Source organism: Artemia sp. Qi Xiang Cuo, chromosome 10 (assembly GCF_049724085.1).
Source record: "Artemia sp. Qi Xiang Cuo chromosome 10, ASM4972408v1, whole genome shotgun sequence".
NCBI lineage: Eukaryota > Metazoa > Arthropoda > Branchiopoda > Anostraca > Artemiidae > Artemia > Artemia sp. Qi Xiang Cuo.
Window position 1 is genome coordinate 26,581,029 of NC_142803.1, and position 19,498 is coordinate 26,600,526.

The 19,498-nt window shown below is 32.6% G+C and overlaps 1 protein-coding gene across 2 annotated transcripts in view; it reads left to right on the top strand.

Annotated features, from left to right (window-relative positions):
- Positions 1–19,498, top strand: part of LOC148947623 (uncharacterized) — a 98,931-nt gene that overhangs the window by 56,165 nt on the left and 23,268 nt on the right. For both annotated transcript variants that reach the window (XM_089096174.1, XM_089096173.1), the window contains exons 4-5: positions 8,719–8,887; positions 14,674–14,852. In XM_089096174.1, coding sequence (XP_088952300.1) covers positions 8,719–8,887; positions 14,674–14,852 — 348 coding nt within the window. The remainder of the gene's footprint in view (positions 1–8,718; positions 8,888–14,673; positions 14,853–19,498) is intronic.

A 19,498-nucleotide genomic window follows, 5' to 3' on the forward strand; every position in this document is an offset into this window, starting at 1 on the left:
GTCTTTAAAATCATCTAAAACACTCGAATGTGCTTAGTGGGTTAAATAATGATTTAGTTTTATTTATCGGTAATTGGTGCAAACAGGAGAAAATTAATAAAAATAGTTTTTAGAAATGGAAAAATTTAATTATTAATAGGGTTGGAAATAAGATATATAATATGAAAAATAATCGTAATAATGAGGTAATTTTTTATAATGCTAAGATAACACAAGCGATTGCTAATATAAAGAAGGATTTTTTAATTTACCTATTGATAAAGGGAATAATAATTTTGCAATAATTTGTCAGAAGCTATTTTGTGATGTTTTAACAAAGTAGCTTAGTACAACAAATACATATAAAATGTTTCAAGATGTTAATAATAGTCTATTGAATGGAATAGAGGATATTCTTTTTAAAAAGTTCAATATTAATGTTAATGATAATGAAAAAATTTTTCCGTTTTTATATTGGACGGACGGCAAAATTTCATAAAAATCCCCCGAAACCACGCTTTATTGCGGGTGCAGCAAGATGCCCTACCAGAGTTGCGGCGACTGACCTGTCATGTATTTTAGGAGAAACTAAAAATAAATTTGAGTCATATTGCTCAGGAATTAAAAAATTTTCTAAGATTTAGATATTAGTGTTGCATCTAATAATACATTAGTTTTTAAAATATATAATAATACAGATGATTTTAATTTTGAAATAGTTAATTTCCCGTTTCCTAAAAGTAATATATATTCGAATATAACATATTCATCGTATTTTTCCCAACTATTTAGATATGCGAGAATTTGTACTAATTACATTGATTTAAAAAGTAGAAGTCAAATACTTAGCAATAAGCTAATCGTAAGAGGTTTTTCCGCCAATAAACTTGCTTGGAAATTTAAAAAGCTTAGTTTTCAATATAATCAACTTTTAAATAAGTATAATAAAAACTATATAGCTATTTTGAATGATATTTTGAGGTAGTCTGTTGGATGATTATGTTTTCTCTTCCCTTTATAATTTTGGATTTTAGGGTTTGTTTCGACGCATGCAGGTAATGAGTAACGTAAGAGGTTTGGAAATCAGTTCGTAGAAACTGAGCGAAAATGAAAAGTTTTTGGCTGAGAGTTAGGATTATGCAATTAGGGGAGCTATTCTTGCTGAAGGATATTCTTTCAGAGTAGGGATATTGTTACTTTGATTTAGTGCTAGGCGAACGATGGTTAAGGAACCTTGGAAATTTTTTAGGTATATTTTTACATTTGTGGGTATTGTTTTGTTCATAGATATTCCACAGGTGTCAAGACATAGGGGTATGCCATATGGTTCTATGGCATGGCGCGCTCATTTTGCCTGGGTAATGAAATTTAAGCGCCGAAATCTATATAGGCAATGAGTTTTCATCTGAGGAGCCCTGATATGTGGTGATTACGCGGGGAATATTAAATTCTGTATACTTAAGGTGCTATGGCTTGGTTTTAGGACAATGACTTATACTTATTAATGCTGATTTTGCTCTATGTTGGGCTTGTTTTTCGGATTATCGGGTTTGATATACTGTTTTGTCCTAGGTGATTGGATGGATAAAAAAGCACTCGAACCTTGTTAAAGTGCTCATTTATCTCAGTTACTAAATTAGGAAGACAGTTTTTTTTTAATACCAAGTAGTTACCTGTAATACATTATAAAAGCACTTTTGCATAGAAATAAGTCAACTACGTAGCAAATTCCAAGTCTTTTAATTGGTGACAGAGTGTCAAAAATTAATAAATAAGCACTTTTGTATAGAACAAACTCAGCTAATTCGTAAATTCCAATTCTTTCAATTGGTGACTGAGTATCATAAATTAATATAAAATTACTTTTGCATAGAACAAACTCAGCTACTTGGCAAATTCCAAATCTTTATATTGATGACTGAGTATCATAAATTAATAAAAAAAAAAGCAAATTTGCATAGAACAATCTCACCTATTTGGTAATTTCAAAATCTTTTTAATTTGTGACTGAGTATCAAAAAGTAATAAATAAAGCACTATTGCATTGAACTTGGTATTTGCTAAGTAGTTGACATTGTTCTATGCAAAAGTGCGTTTATATAAATTTTTGTTAATTAGTCACCAATTAAAAGATTTGGAAATTACTAAGTTGTTGAGTTTGTTTTTCGCAAAACTGTTTTTTAATTGGTGACAGAGTGTCAAAAAGTAATAAATAAGCACGTTTGGATAGGACAAATTCGGCTACTTGGTAAATTCCAATTCTTTTTATTAATGACTGAGTATAAAAAAAACTTTTGCATAGAACAAACTCAGCTACATGGTAAATCCCAAGTGTCTTAATTGGTGATTGAGTATAAGAAATTATTAAAAGGGCCCTTTTGCATAGAACAAACTCAGCTACATGGTAAATTCAAAATCTTTTAATTCATAACTCAGTATCAAAATTACTATAAAAGTACTTTTGCATAGAGCAAACTCAATTACTTTGTAAATTCCAGGTCTTTTAATTGGTGACAGAGTATCAAAAACTAAAAGAAATGCACTTTTGTATAGAACAAACTCAGCTGCTTGGTAAATTCCAAGTCTTTTAATGGATGAGTGAGTATCATAAATTAATATAAAAGTACTTTTGTATAGACAAATTCAGCTACTTGGCAATTTCCAAATCTTTTAATTGATGACTGAGTATCACAAATCAACAAAAAAAAGCACCGTTGCATAGAACAAACTCAGCTATTTGGTAAATTCTAAGTCTCTTAATAGGTTACTGAGTATCAAAACGTAATAAGAAAAGCACTTTTGAATGGAACAAACTCAGCTACATGGTAAATTCCAAGTCTTTTCATTGCTGACAGAGTATCAAAAATTAAAAGAAAGCACTTCTGCATAGAACAAACTCAGCTATTTTGTAAATCCCAAGTCTTTTTGATTGGTGATGGGTAAAAAAATTATTAGAAAAGCACTTTTATATAGAACAAACTCAGCTATTTGGTAAATCCCGAGTTTTTAATTTGGGACTGAGTATAAAAAATCAATAAAAAAACAATGTTGCATAGAACAAAGTTAGGTTCATTTAGGGTCACTTAGCGTGGCGCGCCGCGCTAAATAAACCCAAGTTTGTTCTATGTAACTACATATGTTAACGTTCTATGTTAACTGATTTTAAGTTCTCTTAGCATTTAATTTAATTTCTCTTAGCATAGCCCGCAACGCTAAGTGGACCTAAATAAACCTAACTTGAAAGCATTTACCTCAATGTAACCTAGCTTAAAATTTAGTTTTCGGTTTTGTTGCAAGTAAAACTCCAAACTAAAACTAAAATAAAACTCTAAACTAAAACTCTAAACTATAACTCTAAACTATAACTCCAAACTAATACTCTAAACTAAAAATCTAAACTATAATTCTAAAGTAAAACTAAACTAAAACTCTAAACTGAAACTCTAAACTAAAAATGTTAAATAAAATTCTAAACTGAAAATAAACTAAAACTATAAACTAAAACTCTAAACTAAACTAAAACACCAAACTAAAACGTGAAACTAAAACTCTATACTAAAACTCTATGCTAAATAAACCTAAGTTTGTTCTATGTAACTACATATGTTAACGTTCTATGTTAACTGATTTTAAGTTATGTTCATTTAATTTCTCTTAGCATAGCCCGCTACGCTAATTGGACCTAAATAAACCTAACTTGATAGCATTTACCTCAATGTAACCTAGCTTAAAATTTAGCTTTCAGTTTTGTTGCAACTAAAATTCTAAACAAAAGCTATAAAAGAAAACTAAACTAATCCTCTAAACTATAACTACGAACTGATTCTATAAACTAAAACTCTAAACTTTAGTTTTTAACTAAAACTCCAAACTAAAACTTTAAACTAAAGCTCTAAACTATAATTCTAAAGTAAAACTAAACTAAGACTCTAGACTAAACTAAAACTCTTAACTGAAACTCTAAACTAAAACTCTAAACTAAAAATCTTAAATAAAATTCTAAACTGAAAATAAACTAAAACTCTAAACTAAACTAAAACACCAAACTAAAACGTGAAACTAAAACTAAACTAAAACTCTGAACTAAAACTAAATTAAAACTCTAAACTAAGTACTCTAAACTAAAACTCTAAACTAAAACTAAACTGAAACTCTAAAGTAAAACTAAACTAAAACTCTAAATTTAAACTCTAAACTTAAACTCTAAACTTAAACTCTAAACTTAAACTCTAAACTAAATCTCTAAACTAAAATTCTAAACTAAAACTCTAAAATAAAAATCTAAACTAAACTAAAACTGTAAATTAAAACTAAACTAAAAATCCAAACTAAAACTAAACTAAAAACTAAAAATCTAAACTAAAATTCAAAGCCGAAACTAAACTGAAATTCTAAATTAAAAATCTAAACAAAAACTAAACTAAAACTCTAAACTGAAACTAAACTAGAGCTTAACTAAAGCTCTATACTAAATCTCTAAACTAAGATAAAACTCTAAACTAAAACTCTAAATTAAAACCAAACTAAAACTCTATAAACTGAAAATCTAAACTAAAACTCTAAACTAAAACTCTAGACTAAAACTAAACTAAAACTTTAAACTAAAATCTAAACGAAAACTCTAAACTAAAACTATAAAATAAAGGTCTAAACTAAAACTCTTAACTAAAACTCAAAACTAAAACTCTAAGCTAAAACCCAAAAATCAAACTCTAAACTAAAACTCTAAACTAAAACTCTGAACTAAAACTAAACTGAAAATCTAAACTAAAACTAAACTAAAAATCTAAACTAAAACCCTAAACTAAAAATCGAAACTATAATTCTAAACAAAAAAAATTGTTCAGAATTTGAAACGGTTTAGATTTGCCTCAAGGGCTAAGCTCCCAAACTACACAAACGCAGTTTTTATTCGATTTTTAGTTTTCATATTGCTTTTTACCGTCCCATGAAGGTGCAACTTAAAAAATATTTCACGGATTGAATTTGAAAGTTCAAGATTGGGTAGTAGGGAAGGGTGAATTTTAAAACCCATGATGGTATATGATATGCAAACACATACAACATAGTTTCAATATAAATTCAATGGGTGTGATCAGGCGTGATACAAATTTTGTAGATCGGAACATGTGTTTCTAGCCGTCAAAAGAATATGCATGGCAAGTATGTATCTCAAATTATCGTGGAACGTGTATTGTGAAGATAAGACCAAGAATGGTGCCCGGAAACTTATAAAACTTAACAGAACTTTAATTAATAAATCGATTATGCAAGTAACTTGTAACGATATTGTGACGCTTAACATCAGTTGGCCAACGTCCCTGAAATATTACACTGAATGCCTTAGAATGTATTTCTAAAATCATAATGTTTTCAATGGCTTGTTGGCTCAGTCGAGTAACGTGTACGTTGATTTGAATCGAAAATCAAGTATTTTGAAGTAGGCATCAAGACATGGCTAATTGTAGAAAAAAGCCAAGACAGATAGTCCGAGTAATTGAGAGGCAAAAATATTTGAATGGGACGGGTTCGACTCCTACATCAAACACAAATTTTACAGTTTACTCCATCTATTAAAAATAATCAATACGAGTATACCTACCTATCAAGATATTTGGCTGAGTTAACAATGGGGCTACTTAAAATACATTTTAAAGAAGAAATTCAATTCCGAGAACTCCTTATCGTTCTGGATGTGATAATGTGATTAATTAAAAAAAACTTTCCGAAAAATTGTTTGTTCAAAGTAAAGTAAAGGCTATTTTAAACTTAAGCTCAGCAGATACAAATACCTGTTAAAATTCAAACTCAAAAATGACCAAAAAATAATATTAAAGAATAAATGAAACCCACAACGAACAGAAATTAATTAAACAATCATAGGAAAAACATACAAAAAGTAATAGTATAAATGAATAAATAGATCTTAAAGCGAGTAATGCTTAGGTTGAATATGAAAATCAAGTTTAAAACGAAAAAAAATATGTTGCTATTTTAGTATAAATAAAACTTAAAACGAACAGAAATTAAACAATCAATGCAAACAAACATACAGTAGATATTAATGTAAATGAATAAATAAATCTTAAAACGAGTGAAACTTAAATTGAATATGCAAATCAAGCTTGAAACGAACAAAAATCACTACAAACAAGAGTTTGGGTATCGCCTCCTTCTCTCACTGTAAAAGTGTAAAACCTACTACGTCATTGGCGCAAATATTTGTTACAAATTTTGTCTTTTGTACTTAATTTTGAAAATAAACATTAAAATTATACTAAAGTTTTGAACTGATGAGATCAGCAATTAAGATAATTATACATCAAATATTCAGTTTAATTTATTAAACTGAATCTAAGTAAAGAAAATCTCCATCAAAGTATCAAAACTGGAATCAAAGAAACAATATCAAAGTGGAAAAAGTTTGCCCCCTTTGAAATGAGCCCCTTTTGAAGTTTACATGACGACCCCTTCTATGTGAAGTGTTTCTGGGAAAAAATAGAGTTTTTTTTTGGGGGGGGGGGCCTAGCTGCCCTCCTATCACTTTTTACTCTTAAAAAGTGAATTATAACTTTCAATTTCCAATCAAATGAGCCCTCAATTTCCAAGCAAATGGGCTGTATCGACAACAGGGTTTTTGTTATATGGTCTTTGAACTATTTAAAAAAAAATTAGTTATCTCAGAATTCTTATCAGATGGGTATGAGAAAAAAGGGCGTGGAGGGGGGGCTAGGTGCCCTCCAATCTCTTTTGACTTAAAAAGTGAACTAGAACTTTCAATTTTCAATAAAATGAGTCCTCTTTGAAGTTTTTACGAGCATCCCTTCCATAAGGATCATATTTCCCCCAGGGCAAAGCTGACAACACCTGCCCCCCGGCCCTGGGGGATTGTGTCAACACCGGAGTTTTGTTATATGATCTTTTAACTATTTTTAACAAAATAGCTATCTCAAAATTTTTATCGGATACATTTGGGAAAAAAAGGTGTGGGGGGGGATAGTCACCCTCCAATATCTTTTAACGCTTAAAAAGTAAACTAGAACATTCAATTTCCAATCAAATGAGGCCCCTCTGGAGTTTATAAGAGCTTCCCTTCCATAAGAACCATATATGCCCCCAGGGCATAACTTATAACCCTTACCCTGAAGACCTTGGGGGGGGGGGGTATCATGCTCAAAGATATAATTTCCAGAACATTCAACGGCACTGAACAAAAAAGCCGTCTCAAAATTTGGAATGGGAGTGGTGTGGGAAGTATTGGGCTAGTCAGGAAAGATGGATGTCTTATATTCACAGTCAATTATTAATAAGGAAACTAACTCTTTAATTTTCCAATCAAATGAGCCTCTTTTGAAGTTTCTACGACAACTCTTTCTATAAAAACCTTATATGTCCCCAGAGCATAACTTACAACCCTTTCCTGAGGGCTGTGGGGGGGGGGGGGTTGTCATACTCAAAAAGCTAATTTACAGAATTATCAACCACCTTGAACAAAATGGCTATCTCAAAATTTTGATTGGATGTGTTTGCGGAAAAAGTGAACGTGAAAGAGGGGTTAGTTGCCCTCCAATCACTTTCGACTATTAAAAAGGGCACTAGCCCTTTGAATTTCCAATCGAATGAGGCCTTTTTGAAGTTTCTACGACAAAGCTTTCTAAAAAAAAGCTTTTTTGCCCTCAGGGCATAACTTACAACCCTTGCCCTGAGGACTCTGGGTGAGTGTTTTCCTAAAAAAAATAATTTCTACCTGGAAAGCAACTACGTAGAACAAAATGGCTGTCTCAAAATTTTTAGTGGATGTGTTTGGGGAAATGGTGGGCGTGGAAGGGGTGTTCGTTGCCTTCCAATCATTTCTGACCCTTAAAAAGGGCACTAGAACTCTTGATTTCCAATCGAATGAGCTCCTTTAAAGTTTTTACGACGACACTTGTAAAGTTTGACCCCTGCAGATGAAGTTTTTACCTGCTGATTGTCATAGGAATGTTGGTCACCGCTTGTCAAAGCGGAAGTATCATAAGACCAGATATGTGTGCTTGGAATGGTGGGTCGTTTGTTTGCTTGGAATGATGCCCAATGTGTGTGCTCGGAATGATGCCCTTTGTGTGTGCTCAGAATGATGCCCTGTGTGTCTGCTCGGACGCATTAATACAATAATACTTACCAATTCACTCCTTTTGATTGAGAATGTGTCCACTAGGCATACAGCAGAAGGTTTGCCTATGTGAAGTATTTTCAAGGTTTTTTTTAATTTACTTTAAATAACAGGGAGTCCAACTCCAAGTCTGAACCAAATAAATTGAAAATGGACATGACTCCTTATTTTAAATAAACAAACAAAATTTTTTCTTTAACCTTTCTATAATTTTAACCTGCTATAATATACCAACCCGAGTTCCAAAAAAAACAAAAAAAGAATTAAAAGAGATAAAAAAAATCCTATAGGTTATTTTACACCACATAGGATATTCTGCCTGTATTTTGCAATACAGATAGAATATCCCAGAATTTCATCTTTTCATAATTGTTTTATTATCCTTACATTCTCTTTGGCTGCTCAATTTTATATCTGGAGAGAATTTTCCAGTGGTAATTGCCCGCGGCTGGGGATTTTCCGGGGGCATTAGCCGGACACCTTTATAACGCATTATTTCACTTGAGGCTAGTCTTAAGAAGATTGCCAAGACTGTAATGTTCTTTCAAGTAATTATCTGTGATTAATGCTTTCGTTTTTCATTTTAGGTAAAAATTACTAACGACCTGCAAATACTGAATGTGTTTTGGGTTCCGAATGGAGATGAGTCGGATGTAACAACTTCAAAAATATTGGACAGAAGCGCTGGTCTCCTGAGGAAAAGACTAACGGAACTCGGACTTATGGGCCGAATACCTCATATTATCTTTTCTCAAGGTACATTAGACTCAATTTTTTACTTTTTACTTGTACAAATTTTAGGTTTTTGCCCTGAGTTGATTTTTTTGTGATTAGACTAAAAGACATCTCGTCGCTGTTACCCATAAAAGTCGTATCCAAAATTTTAACACCTCTAAGGTTATTGCTAAAAACCTTTTGCTAAGCTGTACTCAAATGGAGGATCAGCATGATAATGTAGATTAGGAGGGTTGAAGTGTGATTGAACCTACATTGCCCTGTTCATCTGCCCCTTAAGTGCAGCTAAGTAAATGCCTTGTGAGAATTATTTCAGAGGTTTGAAAATGTAAGATGCGACCTTTAAGTATGACAGTGACGATATATCAATTATTTTTGCTGTTTTTCCGTATTGTAAATTTAAAAGAATCGGGCGGACCTTTTTTCTGAAAAGAAAAGCTATATTCGAAGATGACTTAGAAGTGATTCAAAATTATCACTAAATAACCTGAGGTAGATGGCTTCAATCAAACGCTCAGAACCAAATCTACGATCTCTCAAAATCAGTATTTTAATGAAAACATATATTGTATCGTATTTATAAGTAAGATAAGGGTTTTATATCATGGTTGTAGCGGAAGCTACGTGGTTGTACCGCTTAAATAACGAACCACAGTCCATAGTAACCAAAAATTAGGAAACGTGTTTTAATTAAAACTGGCTAGTAAGAAAAAATTGCCTTTTGTTGCTGATTCAGGAATGGTAACTATTATCTCGATTAGCCTTAATAGTAAAATGTGATACCAAAAACAAATTCGGGGAATTTTGAAAGATAGCCTGATATCTCTAAAAAAAATGGCGTTGGATGGAAACAAAAAGTACATTATTGGAATTGCCATAGATGAAAACCATATACAGGAATGACTTGAAGGTTTGGTTTTTATTTTGTCCTTTGGACTTATATTTTTATTCTGCACTGAGGACGGTCGAGCGGAGGTCTCGATCGAAAAATTTGCATAGATCTCTTCTATATTTCACTGGCTTGTATTATCCTAGTTTTCTCTTCTTTGCAATTTTCTCGTTCCCATCATGCTTAGCCAGTGTAGACTCAGAAATTATGTACCTGGCTTGAACAACAACGAAAATCCCTTTTTTGAATGGGTAGCACTGATGTGTCATCGATTTTTTCTTTTTCCCTCCACTGTAAAAGAATAAGGCCGATTGAATCCTTGACTTGCTTCCAACGACTAGATTAAACTGCTATAAGCTTTTTTTAAAGTGTAGCAACTAGGAAAATAGATTTCTGAACTGGTGTGTATTGCAAAATATTGAATACTAACAACATAACGTTAGTACAAAATGTTCAACACTAACAACACAACGTTAATACAAAATATTCAGCACTAACAACACAACGTTAATACAAAATATTCAACACTAACAATACAACGTTAATACAAAATATTCAACGCTAACAACACAACGTTAATACAAAATATTCAACACTAACAACACAACGTTAATGCAAAATATTCAACACTAACAACACAACGTTAATAAAAAATATTCTACAATAACAATACAACGTTAATACAAAATATTCGACACTAACAACACAACGTTAATACAGAATATTCAACACTAACAACACAACGTTAATGCAAAATATTCAACGCTAACAACACAACGTTAATACAAAATATTCAACACTAACAATATACCGTTAATACAAAATATTCAACACTAACAACACAACGTTAATACAAAATATTCAACACTAACAACCCAACGTTAATACAAAATATTCAACACTAACAACACAACGTTAATACAAAATATTCAACGCTAAGTCTGCAATAGTCGTAGTTTCGTAATCATTGAAGGTACAAGTATGCATGAGACATGTTTAGTCACCTCCAGATTCATGAACAAAAGGAAACTGATTAGTGCATATAAGAACAAATCCAAGTGAATCCATAGTTCATTCATAATTATACATTCACCAATGACTCTTCTTGGGTCATATATTTTCAGCATATCCAACATCTTTAGCCGTCATTATAGTTTTTATATGAACAGTTTGAAACTCGGCAAATTTAAAATACAGGTGCTTCAATGGGAGGTGTTGGGTCAGGTTTTGCTCCGTTTAGAAGACTAAATCATAGGCAGCGCAATCGCGCTGCCTAAGTAAAGAACGATGTTGGCAGAATGTATTTTTTTTTTTGCCATACCAGGGCACTTTGTATCGAAGGAGTTGTTGTAGAAACTTCGAAAAGGGCTCATTCGATTGGAAATTGGAGTAGCTTGTGCCCTTTTTAATAGTCGAAAGTAATTGGAAGGCAACTAACACCCCTTCCACGCCCACCATTTCCCCGAAAACATCCAATCAGAAGTTTGAGATAGTCATTTGGTACAGCGTAGTTTATTTCTTAATGGAAATTACTTTTATTAGGAGGACATTCCGCCACTACCTTCTAGGCAAGGGTTTTAAGTTATGCCCTTGGGGCATTTAAGGTTTTTATAGAAAGGGTTGTCGTAGAAACTTCAAAAAAGGCTCGTACAATTGGAAATTAAAAGGGCTAGTGCCCTTTTTAATAGTCGAAAGTGATTGGAGGGCAACTAACCTCCCTCTCACGCCCACCTTTTCCCCAAACACATCCAATCAAAAATTTTGAGATAGCCATTTTGTTCAACGTAGTTGAAAGTTCAGGAAATCCGGTCTTTGAGGATGACAACCCCCTCCCCCCACAGCCCTCAGGGTAAGGGTTGTAAGTTATGCCCTGGGGGCATATAAGGTTTTTTATAGAAAGCGTTGTCGTAAAAACTTCAAAAATAGATCATTCGATAGGAAATTGAAATGGCTAATGCCCTTCTTAATAGTCGAAAGTGATTAGAAGGTAACTAACACCCCTTCCACGCCAACCATTTATCCAAACACATCCAATCAAAATTTTGAGATAGCCATTATGTTCAAATTAGTATGCCCTGGGGGCATATTAGGTTTTTATTGAAAACGTTGTCGTAGAAACTTCAAAAGGGTTCATTAGATTGGAAATTGAAAGGGCTAATGCCTTTTTTAATAATTGAAAGGGATTGGAGAGCAACTAACGCTTCTCTCGCACCCACTATTTCCCCAAACACATCCAATCAAAATTTTGAAATAGCCATTTTGTTTAATGTAGTTGAAAGTTCTGGAAATTAGGTCTTTGACGATGACAATCCCCGCACAGCCCTCAGGGCAAGAGTTGTAATTTATGCCCTGGGGGCATATAAGGTATTTAGAGAAATCGTTGTCGTAGAAACTCAAAAAGGGCTCATTCGAATGGAAATTGAAAGGGCTAGTGCCCTTTTTAATAATCGAAAATCCGCTCCCACACCCATTCTCCCATTTATCCATCATGTTTAAAAACTAAATGTTGCCTTAAGATTAAGTCAAAATGCACTTTTTTAATGCTAATTCCCAATAAGGCATCTCAGCAGTATCCCAAAACGATTGAGGGTATTATGTTCAAACTTCCGGGACTACTTGTGCTTTTTAAATTTAGCCAAATCAAAATAGCGTAAGTGTATCCAAGCTGTCCAAAAAAGTAAACAGATTTTTTTGCGAATGGTATCAAGTTTTCTATTTCAGGTCAACTAGAGGAGGCGTGAAACTAAATTAAACTCTACTATTTGTGTCCGGATTTTTAAATGGGTGTATGTTGTTAAAAATTGCTGAAAATTTTTCTCCAGCATAGAAATAGCAGACCAAACTATAAACTCTTAAAAAACAAAAAGATTTAAAGTATTATTTTTATTTTTCCTGAAAAGACTATGTCAATATAAAACGAACAGAATTTAATTAAAAAAAACTTTTTCCACAAAATAAGTTTTTCAAAAAAAGTAAAGAATTCCGTTAAACCAAAAATGAGCAAAAATGAAATCAAACAATCTACCAGGCGTGAAACTACCACAAATCAGCATCGAGAAATAAATGAAAGCCAAAACGAACAGAAATTACAAAAAATAACCGAGTCAAACTCAAGACAAGCAGAAATTAACATGAGTAGGGCTCAAAACCCCTATGCCTTCACAAGGCGAGAAAATAATTTGCACTTTACTGAAAAAAATACAAATGAATGTGCATTGTCAGTTTAATATACATATACTGATATTTTAGCAATCAAAATGTTAATATTATTTGATTTGTTAAAGTTATTAAAGTAAAAACATTTATATTTTTCAGTAAAGTGCAAATTATGTTCTCGCCTTGGGAAGGCATAGGGGTTTTGAGCCATACTTATGTTAAATTCTGCTCATTTTGTGTTTGACCCGGTTATTTATTTTAATTTCTTTTCGTTTTGGGTTTCATTTATTTATCTATGCTTGTTTGTGGTAGTTTCACGCTTGGTAGATTATTTGATTTTATTTTTGCTCATTTTTGGTTTAATGGAGTTCTTTACTTTCCTTTGAAAAACTTATTTTGTGGAAAAAGTTTTTTTAATTAATATACCAAAAAACTAACGTTAAGGGAAATCATGCCACTTTTTTTGCAAAAAAATACTTTAATTATTGTTGAACCGTTTGGTCCTAACCCAATTATTTGCCGAAATAAATTACGGCTAAAGTAGGTAATGATCGAGTTTTATTCCGTTTTTCTCCTTAGAATTTCTTTGTCCTCTGTCTCGAAAGGCCTCAAAAGGGTATCTATTGTCGTTTGTTCCCTACTTTTAAAGCACTACAAGTATGAACGTTAAGTTTTTACAACTCATTTTTATTTTATTTTATTTCATTGTATGCTATATTTTCTTGACCTGTGACGTCCGCTGCAATCGTGTGCGATTATGGAAATAAAAGGGCATTTATTATTTATTGTTAATATTAATAAGGTACGTTATTCTTCAATGAATCAGAAAATGGTACGTTATTCTTCCTTTCAAACAATTTACTATTCTAAATTTGTCTTGGAATGATGCCATGGCCAGAATTTCCAGTTTCTGAAAGGTACTCTTCAGAAGGGTAAGGTGAACTGTTAAAATTATAGTTATAACACTTGTTCCAGATGCCTGCTAATCGAAAGGCCTTTGGATTGTTTATTACCTCATAAACTTTTGGTAAGTAATTGTAGGCTCACATTAATGTGAATGTAATACATTAATGTAATACCCTATATAAAACCAGTTTCCTGAATTCGACGCAGCAATCTTTCGTTCTTAATTTTTAGCTAGTGCTTAGATGATTTTTTTAATAAGCATTTGCTTTTAAGTTTTGCTTTTAAGTATAAAGTTGATTCTGTAAAACCAATGTCTTGCGGATAGAGTTATATAGATCTAATTCTTAGAAATTGAATTAGCGCCCAAGTTGTTTTAAGTTCCATCCCTTGTTTCCTCCATTCTTTTGTTGTCTCTATTTTGCTCCGTTTACATCATTTGTTTCTTCCATTGTTTTCCTCTATCCTTCACCCGCTGAAGAAGACTAACGTCTCACGAACTGATAAAACATGAGCAATAGGGGACTGGAATTCTCTGAAATGTGTATATATTTCAAGTTGTACCTCCAAGCCCTTCCTACTTACTCAGCTTGAAAATTTTGTGAAAATAAGGCCCTAATTTCAAGCAAGTTTATAAAACCTTTTTTGCCAAGCCCACAGTCAAACATAAGGTGGCTGTTAGCCATTTTTTTTTTTTTTTTTTTTTTTTTTTTTTTTTTTAATTGGAGGTAGATATATCTTGAATAGTGTATAGGCGTGTTTTCCGTTGGGAAGGCTATTCAGTTGCACTAATAAAAATAAGAAAAATCTTGAAAAACTGGATTTTAATACGGTGCTAATTTTATCTTTGAATATTTAGATCGAAACACGCAAAAACTGCAAGAGGTCTTTGAATCGATCGATCTTGCAAAAGAATCTACAGTGTTGTCAGAATTAGACAAAGAGTATAAAGAGGAAGAAGTCCAAATAGAGGATGTAGACCTACCGGCGATCAGAACGGATATCTATGGGTTGCGACATGAAGATATAATGACAAAGGTAGTACTTCCGAATATTTAATATCTTGTTGAATTAACCCTTTTGTGCAGTGCACGTTTTGCTCTAGTTGAATCCAAAACCCAAACCTTTTTTCTTCTTTTTTTACTCTTTTAATGATTTAAATGAACTCGTTTACTACTTAATTCAAGTTATTGGAAAAAATAAATAAAAATAAAAGAAAATTATTATTGGTCGCTGATGAGTCGAATAGTTCATCTAAGTATAGTAATTTAAAAGTTTACGAAACTCATATTTCTTAATTTTAGTTTTAGAAATAATGTTTATATGCGTCTCAGCTTCTATTTTTTCCACTTTTTAAATAAAGTTTTAAGCTTTTTCAATAGTAATTACCCTATAAAAGCAAACAGTGTTAATAGGTCCTTCCCTATCGTAAAGAAAATGAACCGGGTTTGAATAGTTTGATCGTGTCTTGATATGACTCGAGTCCATAATTGACCTCTTGTAACATTATTAAACAAAGTCTAGTTCCTTTGCTATCCTCCTCAACCAGCACCTCTTTCATATATTTTAAGTGCTTACCATCTGCTTTTTTAAAAGCAGCTTGAAAGGAAACGTTTGTAAAATTATGCAACTTCTTGGAAGTGATATAAGACAAAATTAAATTTCATTTGGTTATTACAGCCAAAATACGAGTATTTACATTCGAGGAACCTATGATGCGTATGAATCTACTTTGAAAGGGTAACAGGACCCCATTTCTCGTTATCATAAAGCGAAAAGGAACAAACCCAACGCTTTCTTTTTGATTGTAGATCAGTCAAATGAGCTGAGATGTCGTCTTTTTTAGCTGTTTCGTAAAAATCTAGTGTAAAAACGAGTTTGTATCAGTAATGTTGAATATTATGTTTCGTGATGATATTTTATTAGTAGGTCGTGACTCATTAATGCATGCTGTGAAAAAGTGAGCGAGAGGGGAGAGGAGATGCACTTTTTGTGTATAATAGGTCAGATTACCTTTCCAATTTTACTATTTATAACTTTGAAATTCATGTATATTTTTTTTAATTCTATGCTTTGAATATTCACAAATAGCATGGAAGATCAATCTTTGAGAAGTTGCGGTGTAGCTCTTCTAGGTCAGTGACAATGTCAGAAATGGAGCTAAGTCTTGGGGCGTACTTCGGCCGAACTGGGGCCTCTATTTCCTTTCAAAGACAGCGGCTTCTTATGCATTCGCAAAATTAATGTGTAGGCTTTAGAGAATGCAAAAATTAGTTTATATCCAAGATTTGGTCCAAAAAAGGTGCTGTACCGGGGGAATTTTGTGTCTTTGTCGGCCCTGTACCCCTTATGACCGTGCCATTTGTGCCATTAAGGATTTAAGCTGTATTATTAAGGATCGCGCCAACTGCGCCGTTATTGAGTTGCTCCACTTGTGCCGCTTAGGTTTTACCTTAAGCCACTAAGTTGATATAAACATGTGCCACTAAAGGCTGCACCATTTGTAAGTATAACGGATGAGTATAACGGAGGGGTAGAAAAATGACCGCGCCACTCCCTATGAGAGAAAATAAAATATGTAACTATAGTAGGTTAGAAGTTCTCCAACCATCAGTGAAACCACGCTTCATTGGGTCATCTCCTTATGGATTACCTCTAGTGTTAATTAGAAATCAGATTCTTTGGGAACGTTTCCGATGGAGACATTTGAGCTATTTATCTACTTTGCGGTGAGATACAGGCATATAATAAGAACAAACACAAATAGAAAAGTAATGGGTTTATTGAGACTTACATTTTCAGGTATACAGCAACGTACACATATAAGTAATGCGATCAGAATAATAACTTCAGGGTATATCGCAGAATGATAGGAACATAATGTCTCACTAAAAACACTTTTTCTTTACTATATCACAGTCTAGATTCTGCGCTCTAAGAGCTATTTCACGATTGGCTCAACTCCTGTGGAGGGCCCGCTACTTCGTCATCATGTTTACAAACTAAAATCATTATGCTAACTGACTGTCCAATAATTTATTTTCAATATTTTGATGATTAGACATTCATATTCCTATGATACCTTGAAACTTTCTATAAGACATTGTCTCGTGATTTTTTTTTTGCCAAGTATTTTCGCGAAATTCAAAACCGTCTTCCTTGATTAATGCCGTAATTCGACAGATAGCTTTTCCACACTTCACATCTGAAAAACAGCACGTCTGGAATACTACGAGACATTTATATCGGAAGTATCATTAGAATGAAAGAATTTTATTTTTTTTTAATTTTAAATATATCACATATTACCCACGGTACATATTACCCTTCCCATTATTTAATGACATCCCGTCATTAGGATTTCCTTACCCTTGGGTTTTTGAAATATTCGCGATTTATTTACCATTTGTCCTACGTAATTTTAATTGACATTGTATTATTTTATAATTTTATTTAAGCATAATCACGAGTGCTTAAAAAAAATTTTCTGTATTACTTTTCTTATTTAATTATATATCCTTTTCTAATGTTCCTCCACCGGACGTAGATTATCTATGGTTACAGCCTAGCTACTATACTTAATTTTTTTTTCTACATATAACAGTCATAGCTTCTACACTTTCAACCTTTTAAACATTATTATGGGAAATGTTTTATGTGGTTGGGGCTATATTACTACTATTTTAGGATATTTTTAATGTAATAATAATCATATTAATTGAAATGTGCAAGTCTTTATCTAATGCTATTTATGGGATTATTACACTTTCTATCTACGGTAAATTAATGGAATAATACTGCGATACTACACATAACTCTATCTAAGCAATTAGCAATGTATATATATGAATGATTTAAAATATAAATACTATTTCACCACTTTCACTGGTAAATTTCAAAACAGTTCCATTATGTATGTTCGTGATGTAATAGTAAAGATAAGATGTCGAAATTGTTAATTTATCCAAACTATTAAAATGTGGCATATACAAATTCACACCTTCTTCACCACATTACGTGTCTCTTAGTGTACTCACTCTCTCTGTTGTAAATTATGGTCATTCACTATTTTCGTCTTGTGCAAAAAATTTTAAAACAGTTACAATAAAGTTTCTTCACAGAATAGTTCGAGCATGGTTATGTTCATCTTGGACGAAACTCTTTCTCTAATTGTCAAACGGGAAGATACTTCCAGGTACAGGTGTGTGGAATTTTGATATTAAAGTTCTTTCCCACCTGCTATCTTTAGGAAGTTTATTATCGTTAAGGGGTTGAACACTGGGATCGTGCCGGTAATAGATGGGTTGACTCTCTTCTTAGAATTTTATTCTTGGGCTATTTTGAAGCACATAGAGAATGTATTTCTCGTATAAAATTGTTCGTTCGTGCACTTAGAGGTTATAGTTCTCTTCTAAAATTGTTCGTGCATGGCTTGTATCTATTAGCTTTTGCGGTGATTCCTTGGTTAATCACAGGGGAATTGATGTTTGGATTTGGAATGGGTCGACATCAAACTTTAGTAACTTCTTCAACGTATCGTCTTTAACTTGTGGGAAGATTATATTGTCACTGAGGGGTTAGTCACTGGGGTTACTTTTGGTTTCTGTAATTCAGTGGTTAGTTTCCAGGTTCATTTTTCAGAAATTATCTCGTAACATTTATGGGATAACAGAGATAGGAACTTTTCGCATTTGATAAAGGTGATAGGATGGCTTCCGAGAAATTGTCGAAAGTAATTTAACGCTTAATGCTTTGACGCGTACATAGTTTGGGCTCATCTAATATCGTAACTATACAATTACATGGTATATTGGTTCCAAACAACTATCAGGAGGATATTTATGTAAATGTATATTGTACTGGTCGATGGGGTTGTCAGGATTGATGTGTTTATATAGTTCGATAATGCACTGGATACTGAGATTTATTAGATAGTGTTACCTGATACATAATATGGTTTGTGATCGAGGAAACAACGATCGAAAAGGTAACCGTAATTTTCGTCCTAGCTTTGTTGCCTGTAATTTATGGTGAGCACTCTTCGTTGGTTGAGGGATGATGAAAATAGATGCTACTAGGTTGTATCTGCACTGGACTAGGTATTGTAATGAATGATTTCCGATAGCTCATTCCAATTCCTGTAATAAAAACAACGAGGCAGAATCACACGTTCTATGAAACGAGTAGTCCTAATACATAATAGGTAATACGATTGGGTACATTTATGGTGAATTTTACGCTACAAGACAATATTGAACAAATACACTAATATTATTACACATATATTGATTTTAACAAAACGACATTATTATCATGTTGGTTTCAAATATATAGAATTTCCATGGGTATATATAAAGCATAGGAAGTTATTCTGTTCTTTTATTTAAAGGTTGCTAAATAAGAGATTGTATCCTTTAACTTTAAGTAAGTTCTTTTTTAATGCCCATTAGTATATGCTATTCAAAACACTTTGTTTTAATTTCCCTCGACCCTTGCTTCATTTTACCTAATATTTCAAATAACAATTTAAACATAAGTTACGTTGCATTATCATGTTTGAGGTCTCAGTTTGCAATATATCTCAAGCCTGCATTGTTAACGTACGTCCCTGCTGCTTAGGAAACACATGTTGCAGTGTCGTAACCACACAATTTTACTTAAATGAGAATTACAATGAGGCAATC